The sequence below is a fragment of the Nycticebus coucang genome, chromosome 7 (assembly GCF_027406575.1).
Source record: "Nycticebus coucang isolate mNycCou1 chromosome 7, mNycCou1.pri, whole genome shotgun sequence".
Taxonomy (NCBI): domain Eukaryota; kingdom Metazoa; phylum Chordata; class Mammalia; order Primates; family Lorisidae; genus Nycticebus; species Nycticebus coucang.
In genome coordinates this window covers 68,388,494-68,406,702 of record NC_069786.1, presented here as the reverse complement: position 1 = coordinate 68,406,702, position 18,209 = coordinate 68,388,494, and the positions used below count along the sequence as shown (strand labels likewise).

The following is an 18,209-nucleotide window of genomic DNA, read 5'->3' as shown; positions in this document are numbered from 1 at the left end:
TCCTAGGAATCGCTTTGCAGGTGTTAATTACCCATCAAATATACATAATTGCTCAGAGCGTTGGCTTGTTGAAAGTAAAAGGGAAAGTGATTTCAAATACAGTATAATATTTACAATAATATCTTTTAGTTTATATTGCCTTTCCTTCAAGCAACAATAGGGAAACTTTAAAATATTATCTAATTAATTGTCCTAATATCCCTGTGGATTGGTTAAGAAGAGAATATTATACTTAATTTATGGATAATTTAAATCAATTAACTATGTCAAGTGCCGAGTGTCTGACATGAGTTAAGTGCCAGACTCTTCGAGGAAAATCGGCAACAGAACTTGCCAGGCTCTTGGCACCGATTTATTTTGATTAATGTGTTTGAAAACTGACCTTAGACACGAAAGTGCGAATCACTGGAATTGGCACTAGTACAGACTGGGACTGGGACCGCACTTCTTCCTCTGTCTTGCCGCCTTCTGTTTTTCAGCTGCGGGCCAATTCCCCGCCCCACCACCACCATCACCATCACCTCGGCCCCTCGCTTGGCTCCCGGCTTTCAGAGACCAACAGCTTGCTCTCGGGGCCGCCCAGTCGCAGCAGCCGCCGGGTACACCCGCCCTTCGGCTGGGCGTTCCCGGGCTCCTGCAGCTCCGTGGCCTTTTGCTTCTGATTGGCTGTTGCTAGGTGACGTCGCCTGCGCTCACGTGACAAGTGTTAAATGCCCACCCTGCTGGAGCCCGCCGGGCAGACAATCGTAAAGCCGTTCTGGTCTCACCTGCTCCCGCCTCCCGGAGCCTGGCCCCGGCCCCACCACCTCTGCCCCCTCCACCGCCCGTCCCCCGCCCGAGCCCGCACTGGGCTAGGAGCTGAGCAGGCCGAGAGGCCGAGAGAGGATGTGTCCAGCGGCAGCTGCCCGGAGCAGCGCACGGTGATCGCCTCCCTCGGAGGAGGAGGCGCCTAGACGCTTGCCTCATTTCTTGCTTCCCCCCTTCCCCACGCCCCCGTAATTACATTGGCTGCTGGAGGGAACCGAGAGAGACGGAGGAGGCACCTCGCTTCCCCTGGGCGCCCGCCACCCCTGCTCTTTCCCGTCCCGGGCCAGGATGACTGGAGTCTTTGACAGTCTAGTGGCTGATATGCACTCGACCCAGATCACGGCCTCCAGCTCATACCATCAGCATCCGCAGCCCCCGAGCAGTGGCGGCGCGGGTCCTGGCAGCAGCAACAGCAGCAGCAGCAGCCTCCACAAGCCCCAGGAGTCGCCCACCCTACCGGTGTCCACAGCTACCGACAGCAGCTACTACACCAACCAGCAGCACCCAGCAGGCGGTGGCGGTGGGGGTTCGCCCTACGCGCACATGGGCTCCTACCAGTACCACGCCAGCGGCCTCAACAATGTCCCTTATTCTGCCAAGAGCAGCTACGACCTGGGCTATACCGCCGCCTACACCTACGCGCCCTATGGGACCAGTTCATCCCCAGCCAACAACGAGCCTGGTATGCATAACTCCGAAGGAAAGGAGGTCATATAGGTCTAGTTACTGGGATGGATGGGTAAACATGTTTGGGGAGGAGGCCCCATCTGAAGCCCTGGATTTTCACACTACCTGCTCTTGCCCTTTACCGTCCTCACCCCCAGTCTGGCGCCGGCCACCGGTTACAACTCTCAGAGAGAGCTGGTACGAGCCGGCGGCCTCCAGGGCTGGGTGGGCGCGGTGCATGCCTCGTGGTAACTGCATTTCCTTGCCACCTGACTTTTTTCTCCCGTGTGTGCGTCTTCCTTTTCTCTGGAGGGTTCAGCTCCCGGGTTCAAAGGGTTGGTGTGGGCTTCAGTCCGCGCAAATTTGAGCTTGTAAGCTTTCTGGCTCAGGCCAAGTCCCCGCAGGGCCCTCCAGGCCGACGAGAACTTTAAGTCGCGTGGTTGTCATGATTCCGTTTCCTTGCAGAGAAGGAGGACCTCGAGCCTGAAATCCGGATAGTGAACGGCAAGCCAAAGAAAGTTCGGAAACCCCGCACCATCTACTCCAGTTTCCAGCTGGCAGCTCTCCAGCGGCGTTTCCAAAAGACTCAATACCTGGCATTGCCCGAGAGAGCCGAGCTGGCGGCGTCTCTGGGGCTCACCCAGACTCAGGTGGGGCTCTCGTGCTGCTGGCGAGGAGGGCGCTGGCCTGGAACGGCCATGAAACAGCAGGATCAAGACAAGGGTTTTAAAAACACTTTAGTAGTTCTAAGAATTTCCAGGCCCGCGCCCCAGGCGGCCTAAGCTTCTAGGTCGAAAGTCGAAAATCCCTAAGGGGCCACCGCATGGGAGGGAAGGAAGGACCCGGGTGGGCAGAAATCGCTGTACTTCTCTCTACTGATTAAGCCCTCTCAACGCTCCTCCACCCCACGACGTGGTCATCATCACCCCAGCGCACATACATCATCAGTCTTAGCCTTTCTGAGATTACCTCCCCAATGGAGCAGGCACGGTGGCGCCTCCGAGGCCGCCAGCCGTGATCCTCTCACCCGCCAGGGTGCTCGGTGCCCATCTCTAGCTGGAGGTCCTTTCTCAGCTTCTTCCCTTCTCCTGCCCCACGCTCAGGTTCCTCCACTAGGCACTAATGCTCGAGTCTTTTTTCCACAAAGGTCAAAATCTGGTTCCAGAACCGCCGGTCCAAGTTCAAGAAGATGTGGAAAAGCGGTGAGATACCCTCGGAGCAGCACCCTGGAGCCAGCGCTTCGCCACCTTGTGCTTCGCCGCCGGTCTCTGCGCCGGCCTCCTGGGACTTCGGTGTGCCGCAACGGATGGGGGGCGGCGGCGGTCCAGGCAGCGGCGGCAGCGGCGCAGGCAGCTCGGGGTCCAGTCCGAGCAGCGCGGCCTCGGCTTTTCTGGGCAACTACCCATGGTACCACCAGGCCTCCGGCTCCACCTCACACCTGCAGGGCACAGCGCCGCTGCTGCACCCCACCCAGACCCCGCAGCCACATCACCACCACCACCATCATGGCGGCGGGGGCGCCCCGGTGAGCGCGGGGACGATTTTCTAACCCCAGGGAGAACGTGCCAGAGACTGAGAGAGCAGAGAACAGTTATCCTCGGCGCTCACCCCCCAACCGAAGTTCCCTCCTACTGGCGCGCAGCCGCCACCCACTCCTCCGGGAGGTTGCGACCTGAGATGGCCCGCCCCAAGCTCCGCTCCTGCGCGCAGTCACGGAGCCGCCGGGAATTGGAAGGCGTCGCCTAGATCCCTGGGCTCCTCTCGGAGGAACCGGACAGCGGCGTAGCGAAGGCCTCCTCCCCACGGCTGCATTTTCGACCTGAGCCCCGGGTCTCGGCCATTTCGAGCCAACCTCAAACTTGCCTCCCCTCCATTCCCCTCTGTGCGGGCCGGTCCGGCGCCTTCCTCGCCCGCGGCCAAGAGCTGAGTCCGGGAGAGGGATGACTCCTCCTCCCGCTATCCTTCCCGGGAGTTCTGAGGCTCCTTTCTCCTCCACCGCCCCGGGGCTCAACTCTAATCCGCTTGGGTTGTTGACCTCGGGGGTCCTGCCTGCCCGCCCTCCCTCCTGTGCCCCCTTGACCCCGGCGGACCCGCGGAGCTCTACAGCCTCGCTCTTCCCAGCCCTCCGAGACCCCTCCTCTAGGCGCGCTCCTGTAGCTCTCTCCTTATCCCACACCAGTGGAGTTTTTTTAGTTTTATTTTTTTAAAAGTTTAGGTGCCTTTGCGGATGACCTCATTTTGATGTTGAAAAAATGATTTTTTAATATGTGAACACTGCAAAAAATGTGTTTAAATTATCTTTTTTAAAACCTATTCAGGATTATTAGCCTGGACTTGGACACAATTTGTAAATAAAGGGTTCTGTGCAGATTTCCCCCATTGATTTATTTGTATAAAAATACTCATCTTTTTGTAACCCCCCAGTTGTGAAAACTGCGGTTTAGCAGTGACCTCAGCAACCTCTCCGTTTTATTTTTCCCTTTTAAAAATTTTCTGTTAAATTAAGCTACTGATTTGGATTTGTTTTGTCTTATCCTAAAGTCTTTGTTGTTGAAATGAAAGGTATTTTGGGGTTATTTATTATGAAAACAATGTGCTCTTAATGTTGATTTTACAATATGAAGAGATTATTTAAATAAATTATTGTTTTCTTTGGCTGTGTGCGCTTTTTCCTTGGGCTCAAGTTTCGATTGGTCGCATGCTTAGAACTTGAGCTGAAGCCCAGGCGGGAAAGCTGGTCAGCCGAGAGCGACATTAACATCTTTCCCAGGCGCAGCCAGGCGAGGACAGGAGTGCTGGCCCTGAGCCGCAGCAGAGGGTTCGCGGCTCCGCCCCCGCCCGAGTCCGGGTGCGGGGTTTGCCAGCCGGCGGCGCAATGACTCACTCAGCGCCGGGTGGCTCCAGCCGGCGCCACCGCCTCCCGCCAGGGCCCTCTCCGCCGCCCCCGCGCCTGCCTTGCTGGCCAAGCCGTGCATCCTTGCCGCTGAAGGGGACTTGATGTCCGAAACCTGGGCTCAGCTGCAGTCTGGGGATCAGACCCTTCCTTGGATGTCTGAATGGAGAATTCTGTGAGTCATCCTGGAAAGGCACACTGTTAGCTGTTGCACACTGTTAGCTGTTGTGGAAGGCAGGGCGACTCCAACACAGAGACCTGCACTAGCACACACACAATCACACACTGATGCACACTCTCACAGTCCGGGGAGTCAAAGTATGTGTATTCACATTCTCACCCACACACACTGATAAACGTTCACAGTCATAATCTTGCCCTCATTCCCAACACTGGCACACACAATGACACACACTCCAACACCCTCACCATCACACACTCATAATCAGTCTTACACTTACACACACTCAAACATTCACACACACCACACACGTGAACAACTCAATGTATACACACACGGAAACTGATGCCCATCGCTAAGAGTGGCATCTTTCCATCTCCCATTCATTGAGTGGAAGGATCTACATATCATTCAGCTCTGCTTTCTACCTTGGGACCCACACAACCAGCTTCCAGCTTTGGAAGTGACCCTACCTTATGACATTCTCTGCAAAGGCCAGGAACTGGAGGTTAATGCAGGCTTGAACTAAAAGTCCTTTTGCCTGAAAGTACTAGGGCCTACAGTTGGAAGCTCCCTGGCTTCAATCACTGTGCGACCTTGGGCAACCCACTTAACCTGTCTGTGTTAGAGATTCCAGATCTATAAGACAGGAGAAGTAACAGCTATTGCTTAGAGTTCTGAACATACAAACAATGAGATGATGATGTAACAGTGCCTGGCACACGATGAGCACTCAGTACATTTTATTTTGAATTTAGTATTGCCATTGTATCACAGTGCTTCCAGACAGACTTTACTCTGCCTGGAATTATAAAACCTGGAATTACCCAGAGGCCTTTCTAACTTCACCTTGTGTGGAACAGCAGTGTCCTGGGCTGGAGACGCTTTTGCCCCTTCGTACCTGGGCATGAACCCCAATCATACCCTCTGAAGGGATGCTCTTCCACTGGAGAGGAGGTTGGGCACAAGCTACAGAGCCCAGTTTGCCAGGGCCGGGCCTCCTCCCGTCTAGGATAGTCATTCAGGCCATCCATGTGTGTCTTCAACTCATCTGCCAAAAATCAAACATGGAGCAGAAATGACTTTCTGGCCTCAATGGCATCATCCAGACTCTTCCGAGTCTGGTTTACAACAGAGTGTAATCTAGGGAACCTGGGCTCTGGGCATCCAGTGTTCCTTTACATTTTTGCATTGTTTTCCCAGGCGACAGGTCCCAGAGCTGAAGCCAGTTGACACACGATTCTGGTTTTCCCTAAACAGCCACTACCTGACCGACACCCTCCGTTTCCCTTCAACCACCCCCAAATTCCGTGGGTTTTTTGAGTGCCAGTAGCTGGTGCCAGCCTTCTTCCAGCGGTTGACTATACCCTCCCCGCGTTTGAGCGCACTCCCCTCCCTCCTCGCGAAACCAGCGGGGAGAAACGGGCAGTAAATTGGCTGGTGTCGAGGATCTGCAGCAGACAAGATGATTAAGAGGCCTCCGCCGGAGCGCCCGGGGCAGGGAATGTCAGACCAAGTTGGAATCACGCAACAGGCCTTGGCATGAGCCGAGCCTGGGAGTCGGGAGGGCGGGCGGCCCCAGCTCCGGGGTGGGCCGAGGCCCCACAGACTCGTCGGAGTCACCGAAGCTAGCACCCCGCGGCGGCAGGGTCGAGCCAGGCCACTGTGCGCCCTTCCCGGAGAGCCCGCGAAGCCGAGGGCAGGAGGGTGCAGGGGCCAGGGGAAGGGGGCGTTTCCACAGGCTAGGAGAAGGGCAAAGAAAAGGAATCCCAAGGACGCGCCTGGGTCCCAGAAGTGAGGGGGTTGGGAGGAGGAACAAAGCCGGGCTCCGAGAGGCGGGGGCCGGCTCCAGCCCCGCCGGGGGCGACGCTCTGCCAAGCCTTTCTCACAGTCTCGGAGCCGGGGCGAGACGCGGAGCTCTGTGATCAGTCCGCCGCCGCGCAGACAGGCCCCCCCCGCTCTCGGCTGCGCTCCCCAAAGTGCGAATGAAAAATGGAAATGGGAAGCAGCGATGTAGTCTCCCTACACTGGGAAACAAGCCGCGCTCCGAACACACATAAATCTCCATTGTAATCCCTCTCCATTTGCTTGTGTGAAATATCAGGCCAGAGACAGGATATGACAAGCGCTGGGAGGCAGGGGGAGGGAAGAACCAGAGGGGGTTGCGGGCCCTCTCCGCTCCACCCTCTGGCAGAGCGCGGGCACTGAGCTCCAGTGCCAACTGCAGGCCGCCAGGCGCTCCCGTGTCGCACTCTCGTGTCACCCTCCCTCAATCCCCCTCTCCCCGACCCCGCGCCTACGCGGTCCCCAGCCACCTCGCCCACAGGGCGGCGCTCTGCCGGACCACACTCACTCCCCGCCCCCGGGCTGCCCCGAAGGCTCCGGGACGGACTGGAGAGGGCAGGAGAGAGAGAGAACGGATCCCAGGCCTGATCAGCCCTACTGCAATGTGGGACCGTTTAGGGGACTTCCCCCCCACCCCTCCTTATTTTAGAATCATTTGTGAAAATTGTGAATATCCTTCCTGTGTAAGGGGAGGGGTGTCTGAAGTAGCAAAATGGTCCTAGCTCCTCCGCTATTAGGAGTCCCACCCACCAAAGAAAACCAAGTTGGGGAGCAGAAAGCCTTCTTGTCTTTCAGAAAGTTCTTATGGCCAATAAAACCAATACGGGGTTAAAGCACAACCCCCCTATTCCAGGAGCCCCCAGCACTCACTGAAAAGTCACAAGCCTGCTCCTTTTCCCCCAGGTAACAGGCATTAACCTGTTAAGGGTCAGAGACTCCTTTGAGAATGAAGCTACAGATCCTCGCCTCCTAAAATACTGACAGGTCCCTTTGAGTTCAACTTTGGGGTTCTGAATCCTAGAAGCTGTCGGGGGGACGCTATCCTGGGAGCCGCGTTACATCAAATCCCCCTTGGAACTAGAGGGAAGATGTTCTGCGGACACTGGCGGCCTCTCGCGGAGTCAGGACGCCCAAAGCAGCCCCCCAGGAAAGCCTACCCCGCCCAACCGGGGTCGATCTTCCTCACCACCCGAGATCTGCCGGGAGCCGCAGGTGCGGATGGGAGCTCCAAAATCCCTCCGAACCCCCTCCCCACGGCAGTAGCTCCCCTCGCAGGGATGAGGTTGGCAGTGATTGCCACATTACAAGATGTTACATTCCACCCTCGGGGCTGGGGCTGGGCCGAGCGAGGGAGACTATGCTTCGTGAAAAGTCAGAGCGGGCAGGTCTTGGAGGAGCAGCCGTTCGGCGCCTCCACGTAAGAAAGCAGATAGTCTGATGGTCTCCAGACAGAGCTTTCTTCCAGGGGCCGCGGGGCTCAGGCTTCTCACTGGTCCAAACACTGCCACGTTAGTAGCTTGCAGGCTGCGTGACAGCGCTCCGGATTGCTCCAGAGGCCCATTTATGGGGTCCTCGCGCTAGGAGTTGGGGGTCGAGGGTTGGGTGAGGAATGGGGTAGGGTGGAGAGTGGGTCCATCACACTGACCCGGGCAAAGGACTACAAGTTCGGTAACAGATAGGCGCGGGGGTACGGAAGGACTGGACTTGGAGGGCTATGTGGTGATCCCGGGGGTGGGGGCGAGGTCGACTCCGGCCGACCGCAAGTAAACACGGCGAGCTTTCCACCCTCGCGCTCATCACCTCCGGACCTTGGTCCAGAAGTCTCCTGTCACCGAAAGGTGAAATCATAGCTCCCGGAACAATGGGGACTTCTGGTCGTAAAACTAGACCGAGTCCCGGCTGCACCAAATGCAGGTGGCGCGGGGGTTGGCTTCTCCCAGAGAGCGCCCCGCGCCCCCCGCCCTGGGGCAGCCCCGCCCCGCCCCTCTCCCCAGGCCTTGCCTCCGCTTCTTAAAGTCACAGGGTGTCTCTGCCCGGGAGAAGCGCCGCCCAAGAGGGGAGCTAATATTTTTTAGGAAGGAGGAGACGCTACTGTGCGCGGTGGAGACAAAAGAAGAGCCTAGGCTGTTGCAGGATGGGCTAGTAGAACCCTCAGGTCTTTCCCTCCTCGTCCCACCTCCCCAAAGCCCCCCACCGGCAGGCTGGTATTCGCCTGCCCTGGGCGACCGCTGGCGCGCTCTCCTGAGGTCGTCAAGGCACCAACACTTCAGTTATCCGACCCTCCCCACACACACCGGCATCCGGCACCCCGGGCCGGCAGGCCCTGTCCTGGGCCTAGCCGACGTGCCCCGGGAAGCGGGTTTGTCAGAATCTGGGAGTGGGGCCGAAGGCCGGAGGTGGGGAGAACGGAAAAGAAAAAGGAGGTGATGTGGGTGGGACCCAGTTCAGTCACTTTCTTTCTCAGTTGCTGCTTTTAGGATGGGGGACCCAAGGGCCATAGGGGTGACCTAAAGGGCCTCAGGGGTGACCTAGCAAGCATAGCAGGAGAGCCAGAACGGGATTCTCTCCCCCTCATGTTCGTGGGGAGGACAGTGAAAATTTGCCCTGGGTGGCCAATTTCCTTATTTGCCCCTATTAAAAGAAAAAGCCCAAGAAATTCAATTAAAGCCACCCTGGCCAAGGCGCTATTTGAGGCATGAATGTCCCCCCTAAAGCTGCAGCAATCATGTGGCATTAGACACTTCCGGAATCCTATAGCCAACCTGAAAAATCCCAGACCCCCTTTTTCCCTAATTTTTGCTCTGATCTGTAATTTTATCCACATTTGCACTAGTTTGAGCATTCTGGCTCTCCCATCTGAAAGCCTGCAATTACTATATAATTCTTCGCAATTTCAGATGTCCTAATATGGACTGTAATTTTTGCGCAAGACAATTTCCTGCTATTTCAAGCATCAACATTGTCAAAGTTGTATGTACATAATAAATGGGAATATCAATGCATAGTTTTTAGCATAACATCTTGACTCCTCGATAATTATATCCGTTCGGAGCCTACGCAGAATTAGCCTGAATTGCATGGTAACTGCTGCTGCTTTAAAATTTTTAAAAATTACTCATAATTTTCCCAAAGATTACCAAGATCTCAAGTGCACAATGTCATCAGCGTAATGAAGAGTAAACATTTATGCTAATAATCTGCAATTTTTTTCATCAGCTATAAAGACAGAGGCTATATAGCCGAAAATTTCAGTCCTATTCTGCAAGAGCAGCGCTGCAAAAAGCCTGCGGCGCTTGGAGGCGCCTGGTCCTGGGGACCTCTTTCCACTCTTCATTCTCACGATAGGAGGATGGGGACAGGGAATTCTTTTTGGTTTTCTGGTTTTGTTTTGCTGTGGTTTGGCCGGTTTTTGTATTTTTTATTTTTCCTTTTTTTCCCTTTTTTCTTTTTCTTTTTTACTTCCCGTTATTCTCTCAGCCAAAAGCTGCCTTCGACCCTTTTGATTTGATGTAGCAAAGAGTGTGTGTCCAGATTATCTGAAATTGACACTGAAGAAGGTAAGGGTGGAAACCGGTTTCATTTTTCAGAGGTTGGAGGCTGTGCTGCGCCCGCCGCTGCGGCTCCCGCTCCGGGAGTAGGAGGGTGGGGGAGTGATTATGTATGCACCAGCTAATTCTTCCATCAAAACTTCTTGTCAGCGATGTCAGGATTATTTTTTTTCCTTTTTATAAAAACACTTGATGTTTCAGGAAGTGTTAATCCCCGAAGATTGGGGGATGAGGAAGGGGGAAGGGAAGCGGTGGGTGGGGGTGACATGTTTCGGGAGCCTGGGGAAGGCTCCCTTGAGAGCCGTTGGCCAGTTTACAGTGGAGTTGGGGTTTGCCGTGGAGTTAGGGACCGGAGGAGGGTTTCTCTGGGGCATGGGAGGGAGGGACCCTTGCCCTCTGTATTGCATTTGATAGAGGTTCCTATGGCCATCTAGGATGAAGAGCAGAAAAGTTTGCTTTAGCCTATAATTTCAAGGGTGTATAACTCAGGCGGTGGAATGAGAAAAACCAGAAAATTTTGAAATTAGTTTATAAAAGATACAGAAAGAGATGGGTATCAATCAGGTAAAGACTTAAAGCTGGGAAGCTTGCTTTCTCCCAATTTTTCTTGATCTAATTTGTCAGATCCTACATCAAGTGCCCCTACCTATCTTTCCTTGGGTGACAGAAATTGATAATTTCTTCAAAGGGAGAGATTCAGTTAGTTCCTGTATCAAAATGACTCTCTAACAATAAATTCATGGTTCTGTGAATATAGGCAGGGGGTAGATTTTAAAACTTTATGTGACTCTAAAAACTAGTACCGAATTAGGAAGACTGAAGAGACATCCAACCCAGCCCAGGTTCAGATTTTCAGAAGAAAGAAATAAAAATAAAAGAAAATAACCAGTGAGAGAGAACGGTGAACTCTGAATAGGTCTCCAGTATTATATTTTTTAATATTGCCTACATTCAGGATCTGAGTTCTTACACAGTTAGACTCATAGGTCTACCGGCCTTTGCAGGCTTAGAAAAGCCAAGACCAGTGAGGAGGGGGTTGGGGACTGCTGTTTCTGTCCCCACCCCCACTCCTGCCCCCACCCTCTTTTAGAGCTAGTGTGTGTGAGAGAAGATATTAAAGGGGTATCTGTTGTTTGGCAATTTTGCTAAGTCTGTCTTCATTACTTTGCCGCTGTGCATTTGCTAATTTGGAGGCCCGGCCATTGACAAGCTTGCTCCATACACCTGCAAGCAATTTGCCGGCTCCGGTACCAGAGAATTGCAGAGATGGCAGCTAGCACCTATTTGATTTTTTTTTTCCCTTTTCTCAATGCACAGCAAATTTGGCTTTCAGTGCGTTATCTCTTTTGTTAATGCAAAAAGATTCCCTGGGCGAAAAAATTGCTCATAATTACCAGAGAGATGGGGAAACTGCATTAGAATAAATAAACCTGAAATTACTGTAATTATGTTGTGTTTGATGGGCCCGGCTTGTAATCAAGAAGAGAATACAGTGAAATGATGCTGACCCTCTTGGGTTTGCAGCTGTACGCGCACTTTGGGGTCTTTTTTTGCAGAAAAGAGTCATTTTGATAATCATTAAGCTGTGTGTAACCTATTTCAGAAGTGTTTTAAAATGAGGTTCACATTTTTTGAACAAGGGAAAAAAATCCTAAAATTGCATTTTGCCATTACAGACTCATACATAAGGAAAGGTTGTGTTTTCTAAGTGACAATTGTTAAGACATAATATTCAAAATCAGTATTTAATCATTATAATGAGGTATTGTTTAAATATAACCACCTTTAGATTATTCATAGTTTAATTAATATACTCATTATGAAAATCTTTGAATCAGATATTTGATGAACTACTTGTCAGTAACAAGGCAGCATTAATTAGGCCTATATTGAGATTAACACTTTTTAAAACTACAACCGCTTATAATTATAATAGAGCCTAACTAAAGACCGCCTTCGTTGAGCTAAAACTAATAATTTCTCTATTTGAACTGTTAGCAAGAGATTATTAAATTAGTATAAGCTAATATCTCAAAGTATTAAAATCTGCTTGACCAAACCGATTTTGCTTGTGGCTTGAGGCGTTGGGCCCTCGCTGTTGTCTAGGGGACCCGAATTCTCTCCACAAGCAAAGTCACATCTCCCAGGGGAATCTAAATCTGGGAAGACCGCTGCCCCGACGCCGCTGGAGTCCAGGCTGGAAAATTTGTTCCCTCTTTCAGCTTTGAGGCTGGTCGGACTGCCCACACCCTGGTCCCTGAGATTTGATCTCCCCCATTAGCACTCATGGCTCTGGGGGCCATTGGGAGAGGAAAAGTCCTAATCTCAGGCCCAGAAGGCCCCCAACTTATCTTCCACTACCCCGTTTGTTTCCTCCATAACGCCGTCCCCCACACCCACACACCCAGCCCCGCCACTTCCTCCTCCCCTTCCCAAAGGGCGTCGGAAGAGCGGGGCACATCTGATCTTTCACCAGCACCAATTGAAAAATGGGTGCTTGTCACAACACAGATCACTGCCTTCCAGGCTCTGCTCCCCACCGAGGGCCTGAAAAGGCCCCCCAAAGGCGGAGGGCCAGCCCCCGCGGGCAGAAGCGTCGGAAGGCGGATGCCGGGAAAGCAGAAGTTGTGCGAAACAGCCAGTCTGGGCCTGCAGCTTTCCGGAGTTGCCTCTGCTCGGCTGCTGGGTCAGGAGTTGGGGTTGGGGTTGGGGTTGGGATGAAATGCAGGACCATGAAGAAGGGCGCCAATTTGGTTTTAGCCCCTTGGAAGGAACTGACCCGACCGCTTCATTGGAGGCGTCGCCATAACGGCCTGGCCTCGGTACTCTGGGACTGGGGTGGAGTGGGGGTAATGCACTTGACTCTGGTCAGATGTCTCCCCCATGGAACCGCTTTGTAGACGCAGAGAAAAGCCCCAGGTGATTAGACAGGACCTGGGTGGCTCCCCGGGGCTGGGCCCTGTCCCCTGGAATGCATTGATTGATTGCGGGTAGCCTTGCAGACGTATCCTTCCGGGCCAAGCTTGGCAGCTGGCCGCATCTTTTCAAAGACAGAATGTAGCGCTTCCAGGCAGGCGAAAGCTGGGAAGCAAGAAATTCAGGTTGGAGCTGGTGACAGAGCAGTATTTCTGCTTCGTGGCCTCCAGAGAGGTGGCTGGGTATGGGGAGAACTAAAATCCTTCAAGCCAGCTGACTTTGAACTCTGCCTTTACCTCTTCTCAGCCAGTCTTTGCCGTCTTTTTGGATCTTAGGCTCTCAAGCTCTGCCCTGACACACCTGTTCCTGAGCCCCCTTACCTGGGACCCTCATCAGGCACTCTCTCCCCACCCCTTCAACTCAGGTAGAGTTCAGATACCTTAGGGGTGGAGGGAGCAAGGCAAAAACAGATCCAGTGGGGCTCTCCACAGACCTCAGACTATATCCTGGTATGGGGGAGGCTGGGTGCCCCCACTCTGTTCGCATAACTGGAGGCTCTGTGCCTCTGTGTCTCCAGAGGTGGGAGTCTGGCCTGGCCCCCTGGCACCCTCTCACACAGTGCACATGAGACAGCAGCTCTTTCTCTAAATCATAATTTTACTGTCTCAGAGAAACTTTATAACTTATTTACAAAGTTCTTTTTCCCAAGATACAAAGCAATAAGTTAACATTCTCAATATAAAACTAAACTTTGACATAGAGAACACAAACACGGTTGATTTCAATTGATCACATTTTCCAAATTTCACAAGTAACTATCAAGATTCTTATTTCACAAAGCATGGGGTTTTACAGCCACACACGACAGAACGGAAAAAGGCTAAGCTTGTGCAACATGTTTACAGAACAATAATAATAACAATAATAATATGTACAATAATAATATGATTAGATCCTGCACTGAAGACTGTGTGTTCAGTGTGGTGACTGGCATTTTTCTGTGGTCGAGCCTCTAGAAATTGTTGTAAAACTGCTTTTGTCTTACTTTAAAGCCCACTGGAATTAGGGTGCTTATTCACTCACGCCTGCCCGTTCGTTTCTCTCTCCGCTGCTCATCAGTCCCTTCACTCTCTTTAGTCAAGGAAGAAATTAGGGTTTTCCTTCTTGATCTGGCAAAGCAACCAAGAATTCCTCCAGAGATGAGAAAATTGTGCTGGCTTCATCTATCTTTTAAAAACTTTTTAAAACAATACAGGACATGTGAAAAATGCAAATCATCCGGCTCCAAACTCTCCATACCAGCAAAGTACAAAACTTACGGTATAAATTAAAAATCACCACGTCCTCCCATTCGTTTTTCCGAGTGCGTTTAAAGTAAACTGCGCCCCACAGAACCTCTACCACTCAGCCTCAGGCGAAGTCCGTTCCTCAATAAATAAAACCCCCTCCCTCCAATGTCCCCCAATTCCCGAACAAGCTACACAGATGGTCAGGCAAAACATCCCAGGATCCGGAGACGGACGTCCAGCAGGCCCCGTGCGGCTCGGACCTGATGACTTTTTGCAGAGGGCGCAGAATGAAGACAGCAGATGAAGAAGGACCTTGACTTCGTCAGCACGCAGAGCAAAAAAAGACAAGAGACCGACAGGACAGAAAAGAGCTTTTGCTTTTTCTACATTGTTGGTGTTTTGTTTTGTTTTTCCTGATAGTCCCACAAAGCTGAGGGTCGGCGGGTCAGGTCGAGTGGGTTAGTCTTGCTGCTCAGGGCTGTCTCAGGGTGGCTGTGCCTGCCCTCCGAGGCTACTCTCCGCCGTCACCGCTCGGCCCGAACCCGGGTTCAGGCTAGAGCCTGAGCGCTGGGAAGTCGCTGGGCCGGACCTGGCGGGGCTCGGAGGAGGCGGAGGGGGTCCTGCCTTCACTTTGCTTCTTCTTCCCTCCCTCTGAGCCCTTCTTTTCTGGGCCCAGGGCGCGCCGACTGGGTAGACTGACCTGGAGGCGGGAGGGGCCCGGGCGGGGGGAGACGGGAAAGAGGCTGGCGGGCAACCTCACATGAGTTGGGGTTGCTGCATGGCTTCTTGGTGCGCCGAAGGATACCAAGACGTGTAGCTGGGAATGTAGGACCCTGCGCTTCCGCCCGAGCCCTTCCCGGATGAGGAGTTAGGGTTCCAGCCAGGCGGCACCGGTGGCGAGCCAGCAGAAAGGGCCCGGCCGTTGGCCAGCGCACTACCCTCCAGAGCCGCCCCTCCCTGCTTCATCAGCTTCTTGAACTTGGAGCGCTTGTTTTGGAACCAGATCTTGACCTGCAAGAGCGGACAACAATGTGACTCCGGCTGGGACCACTGGGCCTACCTTGGTCTTGGGGAGGAAAGATAAGGGACTGCAGGACAGTAGAGATAGGAGCTCCCCCACTGCCCTGAACAAGTTGGCAGCTCCCTGCTGGAGGTGGAGACCGCCCTCCAATAAGAGCCACAGGCTCAAAGGCCACACCGCTGCCGCCGGCCTAGCGGTGCAGCTCCCGGAGAGCCATGGGGAAGTGGTGGTGAGGGATGCGCCGGGGATCCAGGCCTTAGCCTGCCAGGGGTTCAGTCTGGCCATGGCTACCATCTGCGGAAGACGCAGAGCTAGCACAACACCGAGCCAGCAATTCCAATAAATAAAAGAATCGAAAACCTAGGAATTTTTGCGGAAATTTATTTGCAAAGCAACCTGCCTTCTCTTTGAGCTGTCTTTTCTGCCCACGAGTGAGTTGGTGACTAACTAAAGGGACCGCTAGCTTTTGTGGAACTTTTCTTTGGCCTCAAACCAATCTTTCCCTAGGGTCTGTTTGATTTCCCAGATCTGCTCCAAATCCCCGAACCTGACGTTGGAAACCTGCGCTGGCAGCGCGGTCAGAAGGCCCCTGGGTCCCCCAGAGTCTTAGAGAAATCCGGGAAGGAAGGTCCCGTTTCTCCTCGAGGATCTGGGACCTGAGAGGTGAGAAGGTGGAGGAAAGGGTTTGCCCCCACCCCCCTGCCGGGTGAGAAGGAGGTGGAGGAGGAGGAGGGAGACAGAGGCGCGAACCCAAGCCCGGAATGATTAGTCACACACTTTAAAGGCAAAGGAGGGATTAAGCCCCGAGTCTATTGTTCCAGTTGTTCAGGCACGTGTGACCTCAGAGTTCCCAAACAAAACGTCTGGGGAAATCCTGCGCCCTAATCAGATTGTCCAGGGGCAGAGGGCCAGCGGCAGGCAGCTCAGGGTACAAAGAGCAGTAACAGAGCTAGGACAAAAAGAATGAGGGAGAAAGCTGAGACGCTCAGAGCCAGGGGTGAACACACACACACACAAACACAGTGAGACCCCGACCCTGAGGCCCAGAGAGCAAGAAATGAAGCCCCGTGCCCAGGCCGGCCGCGGGAAGCTTGCTTGGCGCAGCGAAGTGGCAGCTGCGAGGTACCTGCGTCTGCGTGAGTCCCAAGGAGGCCGCGAGCTCCGCCCTCTCGGGCAGAGCTAGGTACTGAGTTTGCTGGAACCTCCGGTTCAAAGCCTGCAACTGCAAACTGGAATAAATCGTCCTGGGTTTGCGGATCTTTTTGCCCTTGCCGTTGAAGCGCACTTCACCGCCTTCCACCACCGTGCTCTTCTCCGAGTCTGCCCCTGGAGGGACAGCAGAAGCGGGAGCCGTTGTTAATGTGAGGGGTCGCCTTTAGTACCGACAGCCAAGAGCAAGTGGCTACCGAGGGGTGGGGGTGGGGGGCAGGGCTGGGAAGAGAATATTCAAGAAACTCTGAAAGGTATGGAAGGGTTCCCCAAAGTCTGAGGGCCTGTCCTGGGTTGCTGCAGGCGGGATAGGGCCGTTCCCAGGAGCGCTGCTCCTGCCTTTGCTGAGAAAGTTTGCTATTTTTTGCAGGCGGCAGTTGAGGTTTAATTACCCTTAATTGCATACATTGTTTATAGCGCTACGCAATAAATAATTACCGAGACTAATACTTGCACATGTGGGTTTCTGTTTTCCAGCGGGGCATTGTGTGCTTTGCACACCAAGCCGCCCAAAGGCCCAGCCAGTGCCAGGAAACGCTCTCGGATTTATCCTTTACTGAGAGTTGTAAATTGAGTGGATTCTTTAAAAATTTCTTTTTTTGTGATCAACATAGATTGACATTCGAAACCTCTAGTGCTCCCGCGTCCTCCCCACCCCCCGCTCTGTCTCCCCCTCTCCTCTCTTCCCTTTCCCCCTCTCTCCTTCTTTCTCTCTCTCCCTCGTACCTCCTCTCCCTCTCCTTAGCAGGCGCACCTACCTGGGTCCTCCAGGCGGCTCTGGGCGAGGCTGGCGCTGCCCGGGTAGGACTGCACCGAACTGATGTATGGGCTGGACGCGTGGCTGCTGACCGAGTTGACGTAGGGGTAGCCCAGCGGTCGGGAGAAGGATGAAGCTGAGCTGTAGGTGCCGTCGGGCTGCGAATGGCCCGCCGAGTGTAAACAGTGCATGGAGTAGTGCCCGTGGGACATGGGAGAAGGAGACATTTGCTGGTTGGGCGGCCCAAACTCCATAAACACCGCCTTGCCCGACACGGGGCTGTTGAGACTTTCTGGCATGGTGGTCATGGTCATCTCTTCTCGCGGGGTCTGGGTGTGGGACTTTCCTCTGCTTCCCTTTTGGGGGTCTCTATGTTTCTCAGGACAGGAAGGAACCCAATTTAAGCGGAACTGGGGTTTTCACTTTCCATTCATAAGAAAATGGAGTTTGTCTCTTTGAAAAGTCTAAGCATGATGCTGCCGAGCTCCCCAAACTCGGTTCAAAGCTTTGACTCAGCCAAGGTCATAAATATTCATGAGCTGGCGGAGCTGATTGGTCCGCTGTCTTGCATAATCACTGGGGATTGGTCCGAGGCGCTCCAGCTCCGCTGGACTAGAGCGGTCGAGGCGGCCCGGCCTCGGGAGAGAAGCGAGCGCACGTCCCGGTCCGGGCTCCTCTGCTACAGAGCGCGCCGGGCGGGGCGCACAATGGGCCGCGGCGTCGGAGCCGGGACCTGGGCTGCCCGCGGCTCTTTGGCTTCCCCCCTCCCTCGCGCGCTTATCCTCCCCAGAAACCAACCAGCGGCGCCGGCGCCCTCTCCTCTACTGTCCCCACCCTTCGCCCGCCTCCAACACGAGGAACCCGGGGCGGCTTCTTGTTGCCGCCATCCAGTCAGGAGCGGAGAGGGAGCGACTCAGGATCTCGGCCGCGGCCTCCACAGCCCGGAGTCCCGCACTGGGGGCGCCCGAGGAGGCCAGCAGACCGCGGTCCTCCAGAGAGTCTAGTGCCTAGCGCAGCGCCTCCTGTTCTCGCCTCCCTGGCCCGGGTCCGCGGTGCCACATCCCTGGGGTCGGGGTT

At 53.9% G+C, this 18,209-nt stretch overlaps 2 protein-coding genes across 3 annotated transcripts; one reads left to right on the top strand and one right to left on the bottom strand.

Moving 5' to 3' along the window:
• Positions 1 to 424: 424 nt before the first annotated feature.
• On the top strand, positions 425 to 4,124 carry DLX2 (distal-less homeobox 2). The gene is made up of 3 exons (XM_053597373.1): positions 425 to 1,489; positions 1,939 to 2,123; positions 2,621 to 4,124. The coding sequence occupies exons 1-3, from the start codon at positions 1,096 to 1,098 to the stop codon at positions 3,020 to 3,022; spliced, it is 981 nt and encodes a 326-aa protein (XP_053453348.1). The 5' UTR covers positions 425 to 1,095; the 3' UTR covers positions 3,023 to 4,124.
• A 9,369-nt stretch (positions 4,125 to 13,493) lies between these two features.
• On the bottom strand, positions 13,494 to 18,151 carry DLX1 (distal-less homeobox 1). Of its 2 annotated transcripts, XM_053596504.1 has the most exons (3): positions 17,134 to 18,151; positions 16,293 to 16,492; positions 13,494 to 15,156 (listed from the first exon to the last, which is right to left on the bottom strand). In XM_053596504.1, the coding sequence occupies exons 1-3, from the start codon at positions 17,444 to 17,446 to the stop codon at positions 14,902 to 14,904; spliced, it is 768 nt and encodes a 255-aa protein (XP_053452479.1). In that variant the 5' UTR covers positions 17,447 to 18,151; the 3' UTR covers positions 13,494 to 14,901. The 2 variants fall into 2 exon arrangements, with proteins under 2 accessions (XP_053452479.1, XP_053452480.1); XM_053596505.1 differs by lacking the exon at positions 16,293 to 16,492 and having other exon boundaries at positions 15,080 to 15,156; positions 17,134 to 17,596.
• Positions 18,152 to 18,209: the final 58 nt, after the last annotated feature.